Source organism: Colias philodice, chromosome 11 (assembly GCF_061535455.1).
Source record: "Colias philodice isolate Cphi_HAF_F1 chromosome 11, ilColPhil1 Martin Lab GWU primary, whole genome shotgun sequence".
NCBI lineage: Eukaryota > Metazoa > Arthropoda > Insecta > Lepidoptera > Pieridae > Colias > Colias philodice.
In genome coordinates, this window is record NC_143096.1 from 4,680,490 (window position 1) to 4,699,029 (window position 18,540).

Here is an 18,540-nt window from a genome sequence, read left to right on the forward strand (position 1 = left end):
GGTTTTAGATCTTTACGAAAAATAATATCAATATGCTTCGACAGTAAACATTGTTACGATATTATTCAGGTAAATAGTTTTCTACATTATTTAAGTAAGTGCTAGTACAGGCTTATTCGGGGTTTTATTAAGAAATCGATTTCCTGATACATTCATTATGGAGTGCAAGTATGCAAGGTATTTTTTTAAACACTTTCTATTACTGAGCAAATGATTTACACGGCCTTAGAAAAATTAAAAGAGATGAAAGTTTGATAGATAAACGAGGCAGGCATCAGAATAGACCACATCGAAACCTTCATCTTCATCTTCATTAGATGCTGGTCGTCCGACTCAGGTTCTACCTGCTGCCCACAATTATAAGCCCCCATCAGTATGGCTTCATGCCACAGAGGAGCACCGAGGACGCCCTCTATAGACTGGTGGGCCACATCAGAAATAAGAGGGAGGAGAAGAAGATTTCTGTTGTGGTATTTCTTAACCCCCAAGTAGTTAGACTATATATATCGCAGTTATAGAACCGACTATCTTGTATGCATCAGCAGCGTGGGCACCCACTACGGAAAAGATGGGGGTCCAAAAGAGGCTTAACACCGTTCAACGGGGTTTTGCCCAGAAGATCTGCAGAGCATATCGGACTGTCTCCCTGAACTCTGCGATGCTGTTGGCTGGGATTCTCCCTCTTGACCTCAGGATACTCGAAGCTTCGAGGCTTTATGAGATCAAGAGGGGTGTGTCGCACCCGGCGGTGTTGAGGGACAGGGAGGTGGAACGAACGGCTCTTGCGATTGAGGACCCACATTCGGCAGAGCAGGTAGAGCTGGGGCTCGGCTTGTTAAATGAGGACACCTATGCTGACGTGGTTAACAGCCACGTCCACAGGGTCTATACGGACGGCAGCAAGATTGAGGGTCGAGTCGGAGCCGCCTTTTCCGTATGGAAAGGTGATGCCGAGACAAAGGCCATTAAGCTTGCGTTGCCACCGTATTGTACCGTCTATCAGGCTGAGCTCCTAGCGCTCAAAAGAGCAGTAGACATAGCCTGCAAGAGTGGAGCGGCAAAGGTCGGTGTCCTTATTGACTCCAGATCGGCGCTCTAGGCGGTTACCCTGAGTTCCCCTCATCCCCTGGCTGTGCAAACACGGGCGGGGAACGAACGGGCAGACGAGTTAGCCAAGGAGGCCGCTCTGGGGTTGAGGAGGAAACCGGATTACGATCTGTGTCCTGTTTCATTCGTCAAGCGTATTTTGAGACAGGCTACGATCAGCGAATGGGATAGGAGATACGATGTAGGAGGAACGGCCGGAGTCACGAAGCTCTTTTTCCCAAGCGCTACTACTGCATAGAAGGTAGTCGGGAAAAAGACATCACACATCACACCATACAAGTACTGACTGGTCACGGTGGATTCGCATTCTGTGAGGTTCTGATGAGGATTCTGATTAAATTTTTAACTGTAATAGGACCATAGTATAATTTTCATGACTATGTAATCATGTGTAATAGTCGTGTCTTCAGTGCAGTGTCTATTTTTTATAATAATAATAACTATCGTGTTTTGTGAAACAATCCAAAGTTGTTTCATTTACTAAAATGTCCTGTATTTCATAAAATATACTATAATAATCATCAAATAATACTTAAGTAAACTATTCGAATAAACAGTAATAGTTATAACAATAAAATGTACGTTACTGTTAAACAATCGAATAACCAAATAATAGATTTTTACAAATCGACGCCCCCCGCGAATAATCCGGTAATCGTAAAAGTGAAAATGTTCAGGAAAAATAAAAAACCATTTTTCCTTAATAACTCCATTAAACAACAAGTATCAGAGACTTTTAATATCGCATATGGAAGCTAATTTTTTCAGCTATCTGGTTATTTCAACAAAATTTAAGTAGTCCCAAGGGGTTCGTTATAATTTAGCTGGATGCATTTTACTATACTAGTGTAGGTCAAGCTCTGGTCAGTAATGTCACTTACGATATTGTTCGTGTAAATTTATATTTTCGACGGCAACAGTAAAATCTTGTTGCGCTAATATTCGTGTTATTTGTTTTGTATACTGAACATTTGTAAAAATCTATTACTTGGTTATTCGATTGTTTAACAGTAACGCATATTTTATTGTTATAACTATTACTGTTTATTCGAATAGTTTACTTAAGTATTATTTGATGATTATTATAGTATATTTTATGAAATACAGGACATTTTAGTAAATGAAACAACTTTGGATTGTTTCACAAAACTCGATAGTTATTATTATTATAAAAAATAGACACTGCACTGAAGACACGACTATTACACATGATTACATAATCATGAAAATTATACTATGGTCCTATTACAGTTAAAAATTTAATCAGAATCCTCATCAGAACCTCACAGAATGCGAATCCACCGTGACCAGTCAGTACTTGTGTGGTGTGGTGTGTGATGTCTTTTTCCCGACTACCTTGTATGCAGCAGCAGCGCTTGGGAAAAAGAGCTTCGTGACTCCGGCCGTTCCTCCTACATCGTATCTCCTATCCCATTCGCTGATCGTATCCTGTCTCAAAATACGCTTGACGAATGAAACAGGACACAGATCGTAATCTGGTTTCCTCCTCAATCCCAGAGCGGCCTCCTTGGCTAACTCGTCTGCCCGTTCGTTCCCCGCCCTGCGTGCGCCTTAATCCAAAACAGGGAGACCTCCCGCTCTGCAATGCAGCTTTTCGGAGGGCCGCCCGTGTTTGTACAGTTCGGGGGATGAGGGGAACTGAGGGTAACCGCCTGGAGCGCCGATCTGGAGTCAATAAGGACACCGACCTTTGCCGCTCCACTCTTGCAAGCTATGTCTACTGCTCTTTTGAGCGCTAGGAGCTCAGCCTGATAGACGGTACAATACGGTGGCAACGCAAGCTTAATGGCCTTTGTCTCGGCATTACCTTTCCGTACGGAAAGGGCGGCTCCGACTCGACCCTCAATCTTGCTGCCGTCCGTATAGACCCTGTGGACGTGGCTGTTAACCACGTCAGCATAGGTGTCCTCATTTATCAAGCCGAGCCCCAGCTCTACCTGCTCTGCCGGATGTGGGTCCTCAATCGCAAGAGCCATTCGTTCCACCTCCCTGTCCCTCAACACCGCCGGGTGCGACACACCCCTCTTGATCTCATAAAGCCTCGAAGCTTCGAGTATCCTGAGGTCAAGAGGGAGAATCCCAGCCAACAGCATCGCAGAGTTCAGGGAGACAGTCTGATATGCTCTGCAGATCTTCTGGGCAAAACCCCGTTGAACGGTGTTAAGCCTCTTTTGGACCCCCATCTTTTCCGTAGTGGGTGCCCACGCTGCTGATGCATACAAGATAGTCGGTTCTATAACTGCGATATATATAGTCTTAACTACTTGGGGGTTAAGCCCCCAACTTACTCTAGCTGCTCTTGCTAATAGCTTATAACGGGCGATTGCCTTTTTGCAAACGCTCCCGACGTTTCGGTCAATGTCAGGCCGCCATCAATAGTAAGGCCCAGTATCTTAATACTTTCGAAATATTGGATGTCCACACTCCCCATTACAAGTCGTGGCATGTCAAATTTTAATTTTCGTGTCGAGAGCAGGGCACATGTCTTGTGTGGTGCGAATTTTTGTTTATTTCTGACACCCCATTCGTCAATTTTCCTCAATGTGCAGTTTGTCTTCGTCTCTACTTCTAAAGCAGTATCTCCATAAAACACTAGCACAATGTCGTCGGCAAAAGCCTGACAAAACACATCCATCTCCTCTAACATCCACAGCAGAGGATCCAGCAAGAGGTCCCACAGGAGCGGCCCACCTATGGAACCCTGCACGCACCCCTTGTTGGTGTCTCTACTCACTTCACACCCGCAGGTATGCGGGGGACAAGAGGTGTGAAAGTTAGGTAACTTTCACACCTCTTCCACTCAGGTATCTGCTGATCACCCGCCTTACGTTCCCCGGACACCCAACTTCGGCCAACCGCACCTTTATGACTGGCCACCAGGCGCTGTCGAAGGCTCCCTTTATGTCCAGAAATACCACAACAGAAATCTTCTTCTCCTCCCTCTTATTTCTGATGTGGCCCACCAGTCTATAGAGGGCGTCCTCGGTGCTCCTCTGTGGCATGAAGCCATACTGATGAGGGCTTATTGTGGGCAGCAGGTAGAACCTGAGTCGGACGACCAGCATCTAATGAAGATGAAGGTGAAGGTTTCGATGTGGTCTATTCTGATGCCTGTCTCGTTTATCTATCAAACTTTGATCTCTTTTAATTTTTCTAAGGCCGTGTAAATCATTTGCTCAGTAATAGAAAGTGTTTATAAAAATACCTTGCATACTTGCACTCCATAATGAATGTATCTGGAAATCGATTTCTTAATAAAACCCCGAATAAGCCTGTACTAGCACTTACTTAAATAATGTAGAAAACTATTTACCTGAATAATATCGTAACAATGTTTACTGTCGAAGCATATTAATATTATTTTTCGTAAAGATCTAAAACCATATTATTCGTTTAAAATACATTTTAATGTTATTTTATGGAATATACGCGTAATTTTTCATATCTTCGTAAATAAAGATAGAAAAATTCTGAAAAAAATTTACATGGTGTATCTTAACTTCTAGATGCCGAAAAACGCATAACATGAAAAACCCCGTAATAGGTCATTACCGGATTATTCGCGGGGGACGTCGAAATGTTCAGTATACAAAACAAATAACACGAATATTAGCGCAACAAGATATTACTGTTGCCGTCGAAAATATAAATTTACACGAACAATATCGTAAGTGACATTACTGACCAGAGCTTGACCTACACTAGTATAGTAAAATGCATCCAGCTAAATTATAACGAAGCCCTTGGGACTACTTAAATTTTGTTGAAATAACCAGATAGCTGAAAAAATTAGCTTCCATATGCGATATTAAAAGTCTCTGATACTTGTTGTTTAATGGAGTTATTAAGGAAAAATGGTTTTTTATTTTTCCTGAACATTTTCACTTTTACGATTACCGGATTATTCGCGGGGGGCGTCGGTGTTTTTTTTTCTTTTATTTAATATTAAATAATAGTGTAATTATTATATTTAAAATTGGGAACTATATTTTCTATCACCAAAATTTATATTTGTCATCAAGTTGTATCACCTAATAAATAGATCTATCACCACGAAATATTTTCGTTCTCAGATAAACAAAAATTGTTCCCAGGTATCAATTATCAAATTAATGTTAATATATGTGTTAAATAAGAGATCGATAACCAATAAAATTATATTGCATTACATGAATATAAACTTCGTTCTTCTATTAACAGTTTTGTTACTTAAATAATAGCTCTGTGCTCAGAATGGTAGATCTGTCACCAAATAAATCGATTTATACTTATCGATCCCTGACTGCGACTCCTTTTTATTTGATATTTTGTCACCAATACAGTAGTAACATTTTATTTCGTTCAGATATGAAATTAATAGTATTCGTTACCAATTTAATACATCAATTTATAATTTTAATGAAAAAAATGATCAAAGGGGCGGAGACAAATTGGCGCGCTTTAAAAATTAAGAATAAATATTGATTATTTTAACTTTAATTAAGTGTTTTATCTTCTATTCTGCTAGCCATAAGCTAGCTATTTTAAACCAGCGCTGATTGTTCAGTGGTAATTATTTTAAACAATAAATATTGATTATTTTGACTTTAATTGTTTTATTTACTACTCTGCTAAATTTAAATATAATTTGTACTACCAGTGGAAATTTAGAACCTTGGGAGTCTAGTAAGGTAGCAGAATCTTTTGGTTGAAACGATGATGACAACCCTAATTTTTTATTTGAACTTAATGCAATTTTCTAGTAACATAATATGATTTATTGGTGATCTCTTTAAATTAGTTTGCTTAAATACTTATTAGGACACACCTATTATAATACATATAAAAACATTTATTTGGTACTAGACCTTATATCTCAGGATTTTAGGTGATTTATTGTGGAACTGATTTTGCATTGTTTGGTGACTACATTTTGGTGACAGATCTACTATTTTGAGGACAAACCCTATTATTTAAGAAACACAAAAGTAATTAAATTGGTGATAGATTAAATGATACCCTTTAAAATTTTGAATACAATACCAACAAAGTACCACAGGCACTGTCTTCTAGACAACAGGTGTTGTAAGAGTTTAGCGGGAATTATGTGTGTTTGTTTATAGTTTAAACCTTAAAAAAATTGTATTCAGAAAAAAAATCTTTTTTATTACGAAATTAGAGCAGGTAACAATAATTATCTTTGTTAATAACTGAAATACCTAAAAAAAACTTCGAACATTATTGGTATCGTTGTCAGTTTTTAAATATCGTAGGCTAACTTCATGTTAACTTTATATGTACTACTTACTTACATGTTTGATTGACTATTTGAGAAATATATTTTTCGCCATTATCAAAACAAAAATATGATTACTATTTTAGTAAGTAGGTAAGTAGGTAGGTTCTTACTTACAACTATTTTAATTATGTACCTATTCATTTATGGGTTGTCTTCAAATTAAAAAGTACAAGTTATAGCAAGAATCAAATAACTGAAGATAAATAACTTCTTATCTAAAACAAAAATATACCCACCAACATAATGCAACAATCATTTATATTGTTCATTATATTTCTCATATTGTGTTGAGGAAAATTAAGCGAAATATTGTGCATTGTCTTTATAAAACTTTATTTACAGTGTAATATTTTACAATACTTTATAACCTTAGTTCACATTGTACTTCATTATTTCTAACAATTTAGCGCATGAAGTCATCAAATGACAAATCCGAAATGAACTTTAATGACAATTAAATTATTTAAAAAACTATATTATATAATCTTAAACCTAATCAAGCACGAAAGTCTAAATATCACACAATAATTTAGTATAAGAATTATTAGGATAAGCCTCTATAAAAAAGGTAAAAGTTATAGCTCTATAATAAAGTTTTTCCGTTTACATTCTCATTAGTCATTATACTGGCATATTTCAGTCGAAAAATAAAAAAAATGAAATAATTATTTACAAAAATAAAAATCTGATTAACATTGATATAATAAATACAACGCATGAACTTATTGTTCTAATAATACATATTATAATGGCTTATCCAGAGACTAATTTAATGGCAGTGAAGGAGTAAGCATGATTGAATTTGTTATCCTCTAGAGTTAGTTCTACCAAATTCCTCTAATAGGTCATACTCGGTGAACCGGTCAGGATCAGAGTCGTAATACGCATAATCATAACTGCTAGAGTCCTCTTTGCTGGGACGATTAGGAATATGTGGGACATGTTTAGGTCTTGGGGACGAAGAAGGCAAGTTTTGTGGGACGGTCTCATAGCTCTTCGAATAAGATTCAGGTTTATTCGGAGCAATAGTGGTTGTAATCCTTGGAGCGGCGTTATTTACTGAAACTGCTTTTGAGGCAGGACCGGAGGGCGCTTCGTAAGGTCTTGACGTTGTCGTGTAAGTCTGATAGTAATCAAAAGTTCTTTGTGTTTGTTCAGAGTAAGGGCGTGCGGTGCTTGTATATATTTCTACGGGTTGCTGATTTTCTACCGTTGTAACTGATGGAGCTGGTCTGAACGGTCGTGGTGTTGATACTTTTCCGAATTGCTTTTGAGATCGTACCTTCTCTGGTCGTTTTTGATCATCAGGTAACCTGTTGCCGCTTGCTGCAATGTTTAGAGAATGAGCGCCGGATAGTAACTCCGATTCCCTTTCGTAGAGTTCCGGTCTGTATTGGCCATCGTCTTCACCTTGTGGTGGTCGATATTGTCCATCATCTTCCTGACTGTTTGCATAATTCGATGACTGTGTATTGAGTGCATTATTCGTATTATATGCGATGGTGTTGAAATTAGAAAAGGAATCAGGCCGGGAAGTCCTATAAGAGGTGGTAGGGGAGGATGTAGTAGTGGGGTTATTATAATAATTTTGTTTGGCGGCAGGAAAGGATACAAAATTATTTTTTTCTGGCTCATAGGAGACACTGTTGAAGTTTCTATAAGCAGGTGTGCTTGTTACGATTCCTCTCGCGGAATTATAATCGACTGTTGTCGTTGGGTAATTGGTAGAATAACCAGGCGTGCCTCGGTTATAATTTTGATTGTAATTTTTTGTTCTAGAGAAATCGGTTTGCTTTGAGACATCTGATTGTACGTTAAAGCTATTTCGGACTTTAAATGATTCTTGATTTCCTTTTTTATCTGGATTTACACCGTTGTAATTGTATAATTCAACAAGGCCTTCATTCTTATTTTCGGGTGTTGTTTGCGTTAAAAATGTGTAAGGTGTGGTGGATGGGCTGTTAGAGAAATATTTATTTTGCTTTGGTGTAACTCTGCTTACTTCAACATATTCATCTTTGTACTGAGGTGGAATGTTCACAGTTGTTGTTGGTACTTCTTTGTTTTGAGGGGGATTTCGACGAATAAAATAGTCTTGTGGGGAATAAGTTGACGGAGGGAATGAAGGTTGTGCTACGGTTGTTGTTGTGGTGGGGACAGGTGTTGATATATAGTGAGGTCGTTTTCGGAATACTTTTCTTTTTGGAACATCGTATTGCTGGACTGCTGGAGTGCTGGAATATTGAGGAGATGATGGAGATGGGGTTGTATATTGGGATGATGGATATGTAGTTCTTAGAGTGGATGCCCTTCGGAAAGACTGACGGGAAGACGACGAAGGTGGAGCTGACTCGTCACGGCCTCGCTCTCGCTGTCCGCTGAAGAAGTCAGAGGAGTGAGCTGTGCGTAAGTCTGATGCACCATTATTTTGGGCGAGACGACGGTCGCCAGTTTCAGCGCCCTGCAGTCCAAACTCAGGTTCATCTTCTCGGTTTCCAGGAGACGACACCTTTTTCGTGTCAAATCCTGCATAATAAAATATTTTTTGTAAGACAATAATAATAAATTCACCTTTTAAATTAGAATTAAAATCAAGCACTTGTTTTAATTTATTATTACCTACTGTTATGCGTAAGCTTTTATTAATTTACATGTAGATACATTGCTCTGGCATTATTATTAGCAGGTCTAATTGCATTCAACCTCTTTTATATATTAGTGAAGCCAGACAAACATAACCTGCGTGATACAAATCTTTATACACGACGAACCTTATGATTGACCGTTTGCTGTACACATGAATCTCGTGTTTGATTCGTTTACTAGTCTAAAGCCTAGATGGTTAGTTGCAAAGCTGGCTCACCGGATCCGATCTTGTAGAGATCAAACTGACCGTCGTAGATATCAGCAGGGCACGCTAGGGGGTCATCGTCGCCCCAGTCGGTACACGTTTGGGCTTCTTGGTGGAACAAGGTGCCGGGAGGACAGAAGAATCTGAAATCGCGCACACCGCCGCCAGCCACTCTCACGCACACATGGAACGCTTTGCAGCCTGATTTAGCATCTGCGTAGTATGCTCCCAGGATCCGTCCTTTGCAGTTAAAACGCTCCGCTCCCCCTGTATACATAAATAAACAATATTAACATAATTACATATAACTTATGACAATATTATGGTCCATTTTGAATTTTTAATAAAATTGACTTAATAATTATATATTTTATGTGAATTAATAAATAAGCATGTATCGGCACTATTTTATTGGAATAAAAATTAAGGGTTTAATTATTCTGATTTGAATAATATTTAAGTTTATACGTAGGTAGATAATTTATTTACGCCATGAAGATGGTGCTTAAGATTATCATAACAAGCAAGTAACCTATCGTAAACCCACCTCCAAACCATTTCAACATGTTCTGTGCGTGACTGAGCAATGATAACTAATAATGATATAAATAAACTATGAAGTTGGTATCCATCAAACGGGATATTAACACCGGCCATCTTAAATTGAGGTCGATTACGCGATCAAAATGAATTTTATGTTTACCCAACCGCATCGTAAATGGCAAGCTAATAGAATTTTATACCATACACACACTCTTCGCGGTTTCTGTGAATTTTTTAATGACCAAAATTTACATAATTTATGATGCCCTAACAGATTAGATAATTTGTAAACTATAAACACTTAAAAGAAATAGCCGAAACCATAATTAATTAGTATTATAGGCTATAGCATATTATCGCATAGGTATGCCCGCGACATTGTTGTTCGTCGGTTTTACAAATAAATAAAATTCTGTAAAATAAAAGTGACACAAGAAATCCCGCACTTACCTGACCTAGTAAGCCCCTAGAGTAATTTGATGTAATGGTTATTATCAAATCTGACAAAAATAACTCATTAGAGTGTTTATTTTACTTGTGCGTTAAAAGATCTTGCGAAGCCCTCGATAAAAATCTCCCGCGCAGAGATGAGTTATCTTCGTTTCGCAGTTTGTTTTAATGAAAGCTTAGCTTAGTGAACGTTGGTACTGGCGCGGAGGTTACACCGAGTTCCCATGCGTGAGCGGCCAGCGGGGCAGATAGCATCGGGTTGCGCAACCCAGAGGTGCCGCATCCTCGAAAGGTCGTGCGCTTATGCAAATGAACTAAATACATTCGATACATTTACTCTATACGGATGAACAGCTAGCCAAGATTAATGAATTCGCTTAATTCGGTGCGCAAATTCGTTACTTGTAATGGTAATCACGAATATGGACACAAAGACATTATGGTGAAGACGAGCTTCCATGCGGGGTCATAGATGTCACCTTGCATTTATGTAAAGCCCTATAGCTGAAGAATGTATCATCCCATCGTTTACAATCCTCAAACAAGCAGAATTACGTATATGTGCTTAATTAAAATCAATTGATTACTATAAGAAATTCTGGAAATATAACTGTGCCAGGTATCTAAGGTTAAAGGTATCCATTTATAAAGTAGGTGCCTACTGAAATAATGAACTTTGTACAAAAATTTCATTTAAATAATAATAAAAGACACGACTCTATATGATTGACTGTGTCGTAGGTCAGAATTATTCGTTTATTTAGCAAACGTGGGTAAGGAAAATTCATCGATGATAGCTGATACAATATATGGAGATAAATCACATGCATCAATGATACTTTCATTTTACGTAATCTATTCTCACGGCTAAGCACGTATCGTAATATATTTGTAACATATTTACGATGTGTACTCGTATTTTTTTTATAACGTAGTGTTATTTTAGAAATCACTTTCTTTAAAATGTTAATGTTATATTTGTGTTAAACAAATATAATTATACAAGTGTGCAAATACATTTACATTTTTCGTACTCTTTCATTCAGTGTTAATAATAATTGGCAAAGGTCCATTATGCTTATTTAATATACACAATTTACATCAAAAATTCTACAAATCTTTCCACGTCTATTTAGGCATAAGATTTACGGGTAGAGAATATTTTAATTGTATTGTTTTATTGTAACTATCTCAAAAATTCAACAGCTTTGACTAGTTTCCGGTATGAGGTATAAAAAAATTCATGGACGCTAATTAACTTAACAATTCGATGTGCGTTTTTTAATTTTTCTTTAATATTATTACGTAGACTTATCTGCAATTTACTCAAGGGACAATTTATTAGACTAAATGTATTTAAATACATCTCTTAAAGGTCGATTATATAACGGGTGTCTATATTTAAGCGATCTAGTTTCCCATGTATGTTGGAATGCAGATTTCAATAACAAAATTCAAATATGCACCGTTTAGGTCTAAACCTTGGAGTGCGCATCCGTTCTCCGGCCTCCAGCCCTCACGGCCCAGTTTGGGAGAGCGGCTTGTGAAGATCACTTGCTATGCAAATATCTGGAATCTATTATGTATATCTTTTAATAGCGGTCCGTCTCGGCTTCGTTCGTAGTAGCATAGAAGTAAGTAGCCTTCAGCAGTAAGGGATAACAATATAGGGATATGGTATATATCCAATGGTGAAAGAAGTTTTGAAATCGGTTGCGTACCTACTTCCTGACATTAGCGCATCAAACATACAAACTCTTCAACTTCAGTACCTAATTGCTGAGTTTATTGCGTTCAAACAAACAAACTCTTTAGCTTTATATAATCCTACCAACATTAAGAATGCGTGTTTGTTTGTTTGTTACTTATTCACGCAAAAACTGCGGAAACATTTAACGGCACACACATACTTAGAGGGTATGAACACATAGTTTTTATCCCGAAAATCTCACGGGAACGGGAACTATGCGGATTTTCCTTTGACTACGCGGGCGAAGCTGCGGGCGAAAAGCTAGTTAGCCATTATATTAGTGTAGATGTTGGATGCGACGAACCACAGTGGACAAATGGAAAGTGCATTGTATTGCGCAAGTTTGGTGCGACAGTACAGCGGCTCGTGCACTAAGATGCGCTAAGTCCATGCTAAGTCGCATCGTCTCATTAACTTGTTATGTAATACATACATACATCAGCTTTTTCATTGTTTTTATATTATGCACGTGGCTTAGAGATTATTAGTGCAATTTTATTAATATTTTAAGCTGAAAGAAATTTTGTAATTTACATTAAAATTAAAAAAGCGCGCACTTGAATTATTATGAGCAGATATAACGTCTAATTCTTGACTGTACTTAATAATGTTTTACATTAAATTGATAAATCGCGACCTAGACTTTTTCATTGTTATTTTAAAATAAATAAATAGCTTAATATAAAACACATTTCTATTTTTCTAACTTAGTTTCTTTTGTTGTTGAACTTTTACATTTTTTAAACATCATAGTCATAATTTTATCCTTACAAAAATGTATGATCTGACCATGAATTTTATTATATTTTTTTAATTATTATTAGATACAGCTAAACTCGAAAGTAAAAACTAAGATTTGTTACTTTCTCACATATACCTATAAAATAGAATTTAATTCTGCCAAAACAAACATCGCAAATATCAATAAATGAGGAAATTAGTATCGCGATTAACTTCCCACGAACACGGACGTCCTGAAATGCGTAAGATGCGCACGCGCGCTTCAACCGTGCACTATCACTGTCCATTTCCTCATGAAAAATCGAAAGCACATTACAAATACACATTAAGCATAAATCACAAGTAATATGATCACGTCACTGCTGCACGTCGATGCACCGCCTTTATAAAGTACGAGTTAGGTCGTGTCGACTTACCGAGGATAGGGAGCAATGTAAGCACGAGCCACAAGACCGACATGTTGCCGCGAAGTGCGTTGCGAAGGGACTGAGCAGCGGTGGATGCTCACCTCCCCTTCTATCTGGCCAGTGGACACCTGAAAGCTCACGGAGTGACGCCAGAGCAATCGCGAGCTTGGGAGCGCTTCGCCTTAGCTAAATGTTACGATGTCTCATTCACTCATCCCACAATACAATTCTACTTGTAAAGTTGTTATTATAAATTGAAGCTGCACGCTGAATACAAATTTATTTATTTTTATTAAAATTCCAATAGTAGTAGAATAGTACTCTATTTATAATATTGTATCTAACTAGGCCTAGTATTTTTGAGCTTAGATAGAGTACTTTAATCAAATTTATAAGAAATAATGATAGCAAGGACCTTAGTACACTTTTATTAGCAGCTAGTCCTAAATTACTAATTCCCTTTATACCCATTATAATCTAATTTATAAACTCTATATAAATTTAAAGATGATTAATCTTTACTTCACTTGATACATTTAACTACTCTATATACATACTAATATTAATCTCTACATTTTCTTTGAAATCAACTGCGATCAATCTGTTTATACGTAACTAACATACCTTTAAAAAATACCAGTGCAGTACCTATGACAATAAAACTACTATAAACTCCTACTTCAGTGGGGAGTGAAAACACATCCGTGATTTATCTGACAGGTGGGGCGCGGCTATCGCGCATCTATTGTCGTTCCTCCCATACGACATACATTTAGTGGTTACCTCATTGACAACCGATATATAATCCTAGAATAATACTTTATTATGTTTACATGTTATAACAACATCTACCTAAGAAACACAGAAAATAAGCTTCAATTTCATAATTAAAATACCTATACCTGCCTTCATATTTACAATCTCAAAAAGACGACTCGACTCGAGAGTATTTAGTATTTTTGTGTATGTAACAAAAACTTTGAGAATGATTCAAGTTCTTCACCACAAGGAAGCCACAATATTCCTGAATTTTCAGTTTTTATTCCGGTTCAATCTTGGTGAAGCGGAGGCCAGCGCAGCGGTTAATCTAACTTAAAAACTCATTTTTTCCCTGACACTATACAAGTAAATGTCAGCATGTTGATTAGATCTAACCTCACACGAGATCGTTTTGAACATGTGAAACGAGTAACATCTTCTGATAAAGATCAGAAAACTAGGTTGTAAATGCACAACAAATTGTAATGTTGAAACTTGAAATTATATATCATATCATTATTCAAATGTTTACAGCAATTTAAAAGCAGATGCATATATTTCACATCTTTCGAATTTTCCGTTAAGTTCTGTATGTAAAATGAAATAAGAATAGACTGAAAAGACTCTTACTTTTGAATATCGTAACGACTTTTAAACGTTTCAAACCTCAATAAAAAATATAACTTCGAGCCTAATCGATTGCTGGTTAAAGAAAAGAAAACCGAAATTGTGTATGTATTGTATTTTAAATACGGTTGACAATCTTAATATAATATAAATAAAACATTGATTTTTATTTAGTATAGGTACATGAATATTAAAATAGCAATATATTGCACTATCCAGTGTTTCATAATACATAAGTCTTCAATAAATCTTATCAGTTGAAAGCTATCTATTGTTCGGATGCTTATTACGTCTGTCAAATATTTATTATTTGTTATTAAGCAACACAATAATGTATCGTAAGCGATTAGTACTTAGACAAAAGGTAGATAAGTTTGCTTTCAAATTTAAAATACTTTAAACATACATAGATATCTATACAAACGGAAATAAAGGAAATTTTTATTCAAAGTAAGAATAATTTATCTATTGCTGTTTGCTGCTTTAAAAAAAGAAATCATTATTTACAAATAGAACTTCAATCTTAACAAAAAATGTAGAGATAACTAATAAATCTAATATTTAGTTTTAAAACGTTTGTTGGAAATTATTACTTAACAAACGTTTACTTATTTATAGAAACATAACTTGATTAACATTGCAAATATTGTTTATAATAATTATAGTATAAATTATTTAATAACAAACCTGTGCGTGTACTTGTAGTCTTGAATATGTATAGGTACTTTTTGTATAAACTTGTAGTACTAGTCATTTTCAATATAGCTACGTGAATCATAATGTGGGTGCACTTTATGTTATGACATTATCTATTATTATTAATGAAAAGGTTGAATATAAAACTTATGATGGTTAGATAGTATTACCATTATTATTACTCATGAGATTATCTTTATCATCCTACGGCATTTGAAATAAATCAACAAAATAATAATTTCATACACAATTTATATTCGACGACTCTTCACAGTAAATTTTACTCTTCAATCTTATAATACCTATGGCAAGTAGTAGTAGCAGTGGAGATAAATTTTCTACTGTGAATCACATAATTCATGAATATATATAACAATAAATGAAACCTAGTGGGAAAATACAATAATATATATTAAGTAACGTAGGGGTCAATTCCATACCCGCTGGCGAAATCAGGGTCACTCACGAACCGAGTCTTCGGTGTTATAATTAAATATATGTATTAATTGCCGTTAACGATAGTGCGCTAATTATTTGGTACAAATAAATTAGTGTGTCTTGCATTGTTATTATTGCTTTATAATGAGCTCACTCGAAGTTCTCATGTGGGTTGTTTCACAACGTTCGTGTTTGAGCTAAGGTTTCAGGCACGACCGCGATACCTTGCGACAACTTAGTATTTAAATACCACAGCGTATGACTGAAAAACAAATTCTCACTGAGAAATAGAAAATAAAGATGCTCTCGATATTTTTTTACAAGAAGTTGTTGATGCGGCTAATGACTCTATAATTTTTTTTTATTAATATTCAGCAGTATCTATGTTACTTATTAAAGCTTAAGTTGTGTAACTAATTTTGATTAAATAAAGCGAGTATGTTATGAAACATATAAAAATTAAGTTAAATACAGTATTTTGTTTACTTAAAACATTGAGTACTTTTATGCTAAATATTACCTATACTAAAACATCAATATCAATTTGATTGATGTATAATTGACATTATTAGACAATCACACATCTGTTTATAGAATATTATTACTGATTCGCAAATACAAATTCTATTAAAATGAGCCGCGGGCGTTGCCTAAGCTCATGAGTAATAGACACTTTAACATACCAACTTGCTTATTGATAGCTTAATATTTAATAATTAAACAATTAAAAACAAAGATTTTCAATTATTTATTTATGAAGGTAAGCCTGCGTGTTAGATATCTCGTATTATATTATCAACCATTTAAATTAACAGTGATTGGCAGTGTACTTAGGTAATTTATAGATCAATCATGACTTACTTTCGTGCAAAATAAAAAAATACAAATTACAACTATTTTAAGAGTACAAACTGACATTTGTCTGCTTACAACTTTGACGTCAAAAGTAATGTAACCGCAAATTATACGCATTAATGCGGTCGCTCTGGGTAACGATCAGCTAAGCTGTCTGACCTTTCATTTCTTCTTTTATAAGCGAACAATATCACGGTTTGAAGGTACCTTCTACCTAATTTTTTTTTAAATTATGTACTTACTGCTACATAATTTGTTTTTTTTTTAGTTTATGATAATTAAAGAAAATGCCCTTTAAATATTCTGATATAGGTACTTAAAATTGTACCTCTACCAGAAAAATTTTGAAAATTGAATTCAATTACAATTTCCCAATTTACGATATCTAGTTTGGTGTAAATTCTTATAAATATAGATTCATTCATATGTGAAACAACTTGTATCTTTACGTATACATTTTATATTAGGTAGATATAATAATTATTGGTTCCGCTTATATCACTCGCCCCTACGGAACCCTACAATAACGTGACTATCGTGTCATCTTTTATGTTTTTCTAGTTGTAGTTGTACACCTGAAATGTCACCACGTTTATGGAGATGACAAATGCCCTATCTAGGTGATTAATCTTTATAGGCAGCTGGTCGGTCTAAGAATATGATCGACGGGTAAGGCGGGTATTGCAATAGCTGACCCGGTATTACATATCGTCGTTTATGGCCTGACATATACTTAGCCTTAATGAACCTACTCTTATTTCGCTAGTTTGAACTCTTCCATTTTACGCAACGCTTGGTTTATGAGTAATCAGCGATTGTGCTAACTTATTGAATTATAGTTTTATTACTCGTAAGTAAATTGATCGTCGGACTATTTTCCCAATTACCCACTAAGGAGCTATTCGGATCTTATTATTATATTCAATGACTTAGGTATTCGCAGCATTCTTATGGGTTATTTAGGTGCAATTATATGTATAGTATTAAAGGCAAATGGTGTCATAATATTAGGGCTTAATTCTAATGGTGATGTAACAATGCAACTAAATAAGCTTTGTTGATTAATAATAAATTTAATGGACCTAGATTCCAAGTTTGCATTAAAAACTTTATAAGTTGATGGCCGTAACAAAACGATGCTCTAAATATTTTTCAGCTACTTTTCGAATCAACTATAATATCGTAGGTCATGATCAGAGAGGTTTGATTTTAATACAAAAAATTAACAGTTTTAATAACGTTGGTGGTATAAACAAACACTGGTGTACTTAATTAATTTAATTATTTTACCTTTTTAAAAAGAAAAAGTGTATACATGTACTTACATATGAAACCTTGTAAACAACCTTGCGAAGTCAATAGCGTTGCATCAGCAGTCACAGGTCATCTCTGATTCCGCTGCCTGACCACGGCTTCTTTTCGTTTCTCAAATTACACTAGATTCCGTATTTGCTTATCTAACAAAAATTCCTATTAGGGAGTAAAGTTTACGTGATGTTTGGAGGTTTATTTTAATTTTAATTCGACACAGACGCTTTTTTATTTAGTTCTATTCATAAAACTCCTCCGATATGGCTTGACCGATTCGAATTCTCATGAAATTTTTGTGTAAATATGTATTTTTCATACCCCTAACACCTAGATAGGGTAAGGCAGTAACAACGTTTGCCGGGTCAAGTAGTATTTTATTAATACAATATGACGTTTAGAATATAAATCTGTCTTTAGTTTGAAAAATCCCAACTAAGTAATATTACCTATAAATGCGAAAGTAACTTCATCTGTCTGTCTGTGTGTTTGTTTCATCACGACTATTATACCACTGAACCGATTTGGATGAATTATACACATTACATAGGTACACAGGTAGTTTGAGACCTGAGAATATACATAGGATAGGTTTTATCCCCCTGTAGGTTTTCCTTTCGAGTGAAGCCGCGGGCGGAAAGCTAGGTTTAGATACATGACTATATGAATTCATATTTGCATACTTGTATCGTAGAATAAAGATTTTTTT

At 35.7% G+C, this 18,540-nt stretch overlaps 1 protein-coding gene across 3 annotated transcripts; it reads right to left on the reverse strand.

Moving 5' to 3' along the window:
- Window positions 1–6,722: 6,722 nt before the first annotated feature.
- On the reverse strand, window positions 6,723–13,316 carry LOC149484535 (uncharacterized). Of its 3 annotated transcripts, none has more exons than XM_089700708.1 (3): window positions 13,158–13,316; window positions 9,270–9,524; window positions 6,723–8,932 (listed from the first exon to the last, which is right to left on the reverse strand). In XM_089700708.1, exons 1-3 carry the CDS (start codon window positions 13,198–13,200, stop codon window positions 7,212–7,214), a joined length of 2,019 nt encoding a protein of 672 aa, XP_089556834.1. In that variant the 5' UTR covers window positions 13,201–13,316; the 3' UTR covers window positions 6,723–7,211. The 3 variants fall into 3 exon arrangements, with proteins under 3 accessions (XP_089556834.1, XP_089556833.1, XP_089556832.1); XM_089700707.1 differs by lacking the exon at window positions 13,158–13,316 and adding an exon at window positions 12,878–13,104 and having other exon boundaries at window positions 9,300–9,524; XM_089700706.1 differs by lacking the exon at window positions 13,158–13,316 and adding an exon at window positions 12,878–13,103.
- Window positions 13,317–18,540: the final 5,224 nt, after the last annotated feature.